General features: G+C 38.6%; 1 protein-coding gene across 1 annotated transcript; it reads right to left on the bottom strand.

Annotated features, from left to right (window-relative positions):
- Positions 1–2,990: 2,990 nt before the first annotated feature.
- Positions 2,991–3,932, bottom strand: LOC115515019 (putative olfactory receptor 2B3). The gene has a single exon (XM_030317123.1). The coding sequence runs from the start codon at positions 3,930–3,932 to the stop codon at positions 2,991–2,993; it is 942 nt and encodes a 313-aa protein (XP_030172983.1).
- Positions 3,933–7,505: the final 3,573 nt, after the last annotated feature.

The following is a 7,505-nucleotide window of genomic DNA, read 5'->3' as shown; positions in this document are numbered from 1 at the left end:
AAGCAGGAGAGGCACATGATGAGTAAATTTGTGGATATTTGACTGACTCAGGGATATAAAAAAAAAGATTCCCTAGATAAAGGGTGAGGTCTGAACAATTAGGAGCTAGGTAAAGATCTGTGGGAAGAGTATTCCATGTAGAAGAATTGGTATGCTCAGATGTCCTGTGCTTTACAGACATAGGATAACTGCAAGGGACAGAGCGGTCTGCAAGGCAGGGAGTGAACATTTGTCTCTATCTAGTGAGCAACAGAAAGCCACTGATGATCTATAGTGCAAGTGGGGAGAGTGGAATAATTGTATTTGCACTTGGAATGAGCACTCTGGCTGAATTTTCTTTTTTTTTTTTTAAGTTTTAATTTAATCTGCAGTTAGTTAACATACAGTGTAATATCAGTTTCAGGTGTCAAATGCAGTGAATTGACACTTCCATGCAATACCCAGTTCTCATAACAGTAATTGCCCTCCTTAATCCCCATTATGTATTGAGCCCATCCCTCCACCTCCTCTCTAGTAACCACCAGTGTGTTCTCTATAGTTAAGAGTCAGCTTCTTGGTTTGCCTCTGTCTCTCTTTGTGTCCCTTTGCTCATTTATTTCTTAAATTCCACATATGAATGATCATGTTATTTGTCTTTCTCTAATTGACTTATTTTGCTTAGCATAATCTCTTGCTCCATTCTTGTCACTGCAAATAGCAAGATATTCTTTTTTGTAGATGAGTAATATTGCTCTGTGTGTGTGTGTGTGTGTGTGTGTGTGTGTGATCAATACTGCTTGAGCTATAAAGCCATATAAAATGAGAATCAATGTCACTGGAATTAGCAGAATTAATACACTAAAGAAAAAGAGCTCAGACTCAATTACATATATATATATACACACACACACATATATTCGTACATATTTATGTATATATATACATAAATATGTACGAATATATGTATGTATGTATGTATGTATACCATCCTGTATGTATGTGTGTGTGTGTATTCTGAATACATTTCTCAGGGAATTAAAAATCAAAACTACAATGAGCTATCACCTCACAGCTGTCAGAATGGCAAAAATCAACAACACAAGAAACAACAGGTGTTGGCGAGGATGTGGAGAAAGGGGAACCTTCTTGCACTGTTGGTGGCTATATTTTCTAAAGTGCATTATAGAGCATCAGGAGGAATCTATACAGGTGAATTGGATAATCAGCAAGCCTAGGTGAAGGATGGTGATAGTAGAAGTGTGAAAAAGGAAGCCATGGAGAGATGGAAGTTAGCAAAGAGAAATGATTGGATGTCTTAGTAATGGTTTCTATATGGAAAATGATGGAGGCTATGGTGTACGATAGGATCCATGGTTTCTGATTTGCACACGTAGACGATAGGTGACTGCCTTCAGTAAAATAGTGAGCTTTAGAAGAGGTCTTTGTCGCAACAGAAGAGAAGATGTTTGCCCTAGATGTGTTGAGTTGGAAATACTTATCACATACTCAACAATAGAAGACAATGGATATGGTGGTTTGGAAATTTTAAAAAGGTACATGTATGACAAATGTAATTGTTTTCATTTCTCTTTTGATCTTAAATTTCTTCTTATTTTTTTTTTGAGAAAAGCAACTTTTTAAACACCATAGATTTAAAGTTGTTCCCTTTCCCATTTATTTGAAATGCCACATAAACATTATATAGGAGCCATATTCTGTACCTATGTTTGCAGTTATTTTCGACTGATGCTGCACCTTCTATGCTAAAATTATTCTGATTTGCTAACTGGATACACCCTAAACTTTTCAGACAACATTTCCAGGTTCAATTTATGGTTGTGTTTTTTTTACTCCATATTTTAATACTATTAAACTAAATTTATTTAATATGAAAATATTATCTGACTTTAAGGGCATTTTCTTCAATAGAATATTTTTTCAGGAGGAAATGTTGATCATTTTTCCTATGGTCTAGAGCTATCTAATGAAAATAAACATTTATTGAGTGACAGCCCAAGGAATGAATTAATTCAGATCACTGTTAGAAAAAAGATTACTGTTAAGATTTCTACAAATAATTAGCATGATAATTTAGAGAAGTTCCCTCATGCTTATGGCAGAACTTGAGACAAATCAGGATTTGAACAAAGGAGAAAAAAAAGAGAAATTCTATTGCTGGGGAATAGAAGGATGAATTAAAAATGGAGCAGGAAAGGGGTGCCTGGGTGTCTCAGTCGGTTAAGCATCCACCTTCGGCTCAGGTCATGATCTCACGATTAGTGGATTTGAGCACAATGTCTTGAGCCCCACCTCAGTCTCTATGCTGCCAGCTCAGAGCCTGGAGCCTGCTTCAGATTCTGTGTTTCCCTCCCTGCCCCTCCCTCACTTGTGCTCGCTTTCTCTCTCTCTCTCACTCTCTCTCTCTCTCTCTCTCTCTCTCTCTCAAAAATAAATAACCACTAAAAAAAAAGAATAGAGCAGGAAACGAAGCTCAGCTGATATTTCAAGTCTCTAGTATGAGATGTGCACACCTAACTAGTTGGAGCCCACTAGATTGGAGGCAGTCTACACACAGCAAGCAGCTCTGGAAGGAGCACACAATGGATTTATCAAGGGGTGTGAGGGTGAAGTGACTGAGGCCTTCGTGCTGATGGGAAATTTTTGGCTTGAGATCATAGTCTATTTAATGATAAAGGTGTAGAAATCACAAACTAAGATGGTACAGTAAGATGGTAGACAAAGTGATACTAGAACAGATCGTATAAAAACAGGAAGATCAACCATCCAAGTATCCTCAGGGAACAGAGTGCATTGGGGGAACTTCTGGAAAGCAATGAAATTTTTAACTTAGAAAAAGTATCTCAGTGTTGCCTTTGAACAGAGGAGGACATTTCTAACTGTGGGGAGAATTCAATGAAATCACAAGAGCCTGGAAAGTAGGAAAATCAGTTCAAACGTTATCACCACTTGCAAGGATAGAAACTCGGAGGACTCTCATCACAATGGGCTACTTACTTCTTACAGAAAAAGATTTTTGGCATCACCCTCTTGAAGGCCTCCTTCATATCTTTATTTCTAAGACTGTAGATAAGGGGGTTCAACATGGGTGTAATGATCCCATAGAAGAGGGAAACCATCTTTCCCCAGTCCTTAGAGGTGGATGAAGGTGGTTGTAGATACATGTAGATGCCTGTACCAAAAAAGAGAGACACTACAACCATGTGGGACCCACATGTCCCAAAAGCTTTTCGTCGTCCTTCTGCTGACCTGATTCTCAACACTGCTTGAGCTATAAAGCCATAGGAAATGAGGATCAATGTCACTGGAATTAGCAGAATTAATACACTAAAGAAAAAGAGCTCAGACTCAATAGGCTTTGTGTCAGCACACGACAACTTGAGAAGGGCAGGCACCTCACAGAAAAAGTGGTCCACTTCCGGGCGACCACAACGTGGCATGTTAAGTGTCAAGGAAGACTGCAACACTGAATTACCAAAGCCAGTGAACCACGAGAAGGCTACCACCCTTATGCAGAACCAATGATTCATAATAACTACATAGTGCAGGGGTTTGCAGACTGCCACATATCTGTCAAAGGACATGACAGCCAGGAGGAGACACTCAGTAGCTCCCAGGGCCAGGAAGATGATGAGCTGTGCCACACAGCCACCGTAGCTGATGGTCTTTTTGTTACGACAAATATTTGTCAACATATGAGGGACTGTGCTTGTGGTATAGCACAGATCTAAGATGGAGAGATTAGTGAGGAAGAAATACATGGGTGTATGAAGTTTGGGATCCAGAATGCACACCATCATGATGGACACATTGCCAAAGATGGTGAATGTATATGATATTAATAGAAGCACAAACAGGGGCATTTGTAGCCAGGGCCTGTCTGAGAAGCCAAGTAGTATAAACTCTCTTGCGGAGCTCTCATTAGCCCAATTCATGATGACTCATTTATATTTCTTCCTAAAAATATAAAAAAGAGAAGTAGTAGATAATTATTGAATACTCTTATTGAAACTGAAATAACTTAGGTTAATTATAATGAATGATTCAACACCAAACATAATTGATAGTAATCATAAGCTACTATAAATTTATAGTTTGTGAAATATAATATGATTCTCTTAAATTAAAAATAGAACTACCCTATGACCCAGCAATAGCACTGCTAGGAATTTACCCAAGGGATACAGGAGTACTGATGCATAGGGGCACATATACACCAATGTTTATAGCAGCACCTTCAACAATAGCCAAATTATGGAAAGAGCCTGAATGTCCATCAACTGATGAATGGATAAAGAAGACGTGGTTTATATATACAATGGCAATGAGAAAGAATGAAATCTGGCCATTTGTAGCAATGTGGATGGAACTGGAGGGTATTATGCTAAGTGAAATAAGTCAGGCGGAGAAAGACAGATACCATATGTTTTCACTCCTATGTGGATCCTGAGAAACTTAATAGAAGACTATGGGGAAAGGGAAGAGGGGGGAAAGTTACAAACAGAGAGGGAGGGAGGCAAACCATAAAAGACTCTCAAATACAGTGAGCAAACTGAGGGTTGATGGGGGTTTGGGGAGAGGGAAAAGTGGGTGATGGGCATTGGGAGGGCACTTGGTGTGAGCACTGGGTGTAGTATGAAAGCCAATTAACAATAAATTATACATATATATAGTAAAATATATATAAATATAAACATTGTTGTGTTTAGCATATTGTCTATCTTAGCAGCTATGTTTAACTTACTTTATGAAGTAAATCATTACTTTTGAATGACAAAGTATATAAACTTATGTACATGGAGCACAGACAATTGTAAATGCCTAAGACATTTCAATTTTTCTCTGTTTTGTTACGTGTACACAAAGTATCTTCAGGTGTCCATTATATTCTGTTGTACAATATAGTGATTGGCACTTCCACACATGAGCTCATCAAAACAGGTACACTCCTTAGTCCCCATATCAGATTATCATCTGATTAATCATTGCTTCACTGACATGTGGCAGACATGAGAAAATCCACATTTTATTGCTGTTATGACTCAGTGAGCATGAATACTCTGCGTACCCAGTAGTGGTGAAACCAAGACTCAAAGTCAGGACCTGAAGGCCATTCTTTTTTCTATGCTGTATATCCCCCCGAGTATACAGAGAACACAGCAAGACTGATTGAAGACCACATGGCAGTGCTTATATGCCAACAGAACAGCAAGAATGAAATAGTCAAGTTGATTTTCCTCAGTGTGTGGAGGTTATCAGTTAAGTAGTGATACAATCCAAGTGCACCTAAGTTTCTCAATCCACCCTGTGTTTTTAAATGCAGGGTCTTTAATAGGACTTACAGCATTGAAATTTATAAGCATAAACATAGTGCTGCTAGACAGAGAACAGGGCACTGTAAAGGAGGGCAACGTGGGAAGGAGAGACCTACCTCACACTGGGTGGAACAGCTTTTACAGTAGGAGAAGCACGGCCACTGTGCACCTGCAGCAGCTTGAGGAGAGAAGGTGTGAAGAATTTAACTCCTTCCATTATATGTGGGTTAAATTTCAGCGTTTTAGCTACAGATGCACATTATTCCTTGGCAATTAACAGCAATACACCTTTGTGGAAAAATGCAGAGGAAATGAGATATGGCTTTGGTTTACATGCAAATTTGAATTTTTCACAGGAAAAATTATGATACATAAAGATAAAATATAAATGAAAGATGGAAAAAAATGTGTGGTGATTATGGCAAAAATGATGACTATCTTAAAACATACAGAATTGTTATATAATAATTATGAGACAAGACCAGAAATCCAATTAAAAGTGAGCAATTGACTTAAGTGAGCAATTGAGGAAGAAAAAAAATAAAGCAAATTTAAAAAGAGAAAAGATATATGATTTTTCTATCAATAAGAAACAGAAATCAAAATAACCAGGAAATGTCACATGTCTAATCATTTGGTAGTTAGAAAAAATCACCTTTAAAAGTTAGCTGTTAGGAACACAGTCTCTGGATGTACCACCTGCCTGCATTTATTCTGAGCTGTGTGATTATGAGTGCATTGTGAACATCCTTGCGCCACATTTAGAACAAATCGCTCTACTGATAGTAAGAGGTCCTGTGAAGTCCAGTGAGGCAGTCCACACGTCAGAAGTCAGGACGGTGCTGGGGACAGCAAGCTTCACTGAGTGTGAGTTTCTCATCACTTGGAGTATCACTGAAATCCATCATTAACACGAATCATTAACGTCATGATGGGCCATTGTCTCGGCTTGGTGAGGATAGCAGAAGAACAGACAACCAAATTACTGTTGGTTGTGCCAATGCTTATCGTAAGTTCATAATTTTATAATGTGAAATTATTAAACATATATGTCACTTTTTCTTTGCTTCTACCATAATACTGAGAACATGGTTTCCAGTAAATGGAAGTCAAGTCAATGGTTAATAGCAGGTACTGGCTTACCTGAAGGGTATGGGCCATAAGAGGACTCTACTCAGCAGCTGTATTTTCTCCAATTTTCACATGTTCTGCTCTACCCACGTGTCATATGTCATTGTGATCTGCTCATTCCAATTTCTCTTTTCTGTTATCAGAAAAATGGACTCACCTCTTGACAAGCACACATTCATTTTGCAGTCATCTTACCTCTTTCCTATTCATATATCCTGCAGTAATCAAGAGAAACCTTAAATGCCACTAATTCATTCTTTCTTTCTTTCTTTCTTTCTTTCTTTCTTTCTTTCTTTCTTTCTTTCGCTTAAAAACATCCTACTGACAGTTCTAATGCATGGAGATAAGATGGTCAAAGGTGCATTCTGAAGGATGAAATGATAACCAAGGTTGTTTGAATCACTGAAAATAGTTGACATCTATTTTAAGATTCCTAGGAAACAAACTGAACAGTGATTACTTAGCCAGAGACAAGGACATGGGTGAACTGAGCAAGGGACATCACTTAGAGTCCTGCTGCACTCTACACTCACCTTCCTTCCAAGTGTCAGAGAGATACCCCTGTCTTTCTGTGTGCATGTTTCAGAGAAGGTTGATAAATGCAGAGCCTCTTTAAGCTGTCAACCCTTGTGACATTCTTATTCAATGACCTGTTCCCCACAGATTGGAATGATATTAGCATGGAACCTGGGCTGCATAATGAACAGAGAACATGAGAACATTCCTTAGGATGAAACAAAAATGGATTATAGTATGTGTTCAGTCACTGAGGTATATGTTTGATTGACACTGGCTCTGCTCACCACATTCCTAGCAGAGTTTACAGTGAGAAGCTGATTTCATAGATATCTACAACATCAGCAGAGCCCTTTAAGAAAGGGCTACCTATTCCCACATTGCCTTGTCCTCTATCTTGGCCCTAGGGATTCCAGGGTCCCTCCAGTTTAATTGGTCATTGTGTCCAGAGAGGAAATAATGAACTCTATTCCCAACTGCACTGGCAGGGTAACACAGGCACACAGGTGGTTCACAAATGTTAAAGCTAGAGGGAAGATGCTAGGC

The sequence above is a fragment of the Lynx canadensis genome, chromosome B2, assembly GCF_007474595.2.
Source record: "Lynx canadensis isolate LIC74 chromosome B2, mLynCan4.pri.v2, whole genome shotgun sequence".
NCBI lineage: Eukaryota > Metazoa > Chordata > Mammalia > Carnivora > Felidae > Lynx > Lynx canadensis.
This window is presented reverse-complemented; position numbering and strand designations above follow the sequence as displayed.

Excerpts from the sequence above, each read along its gene's own strand:
- LOC115515019 (XM_030317123.1), bottom strand. The coding sequence starts at position 3,932 with ATGAATTGGGCTAATGAGAGCTCCGCAAGAGAGTTTATACTACTTGGC.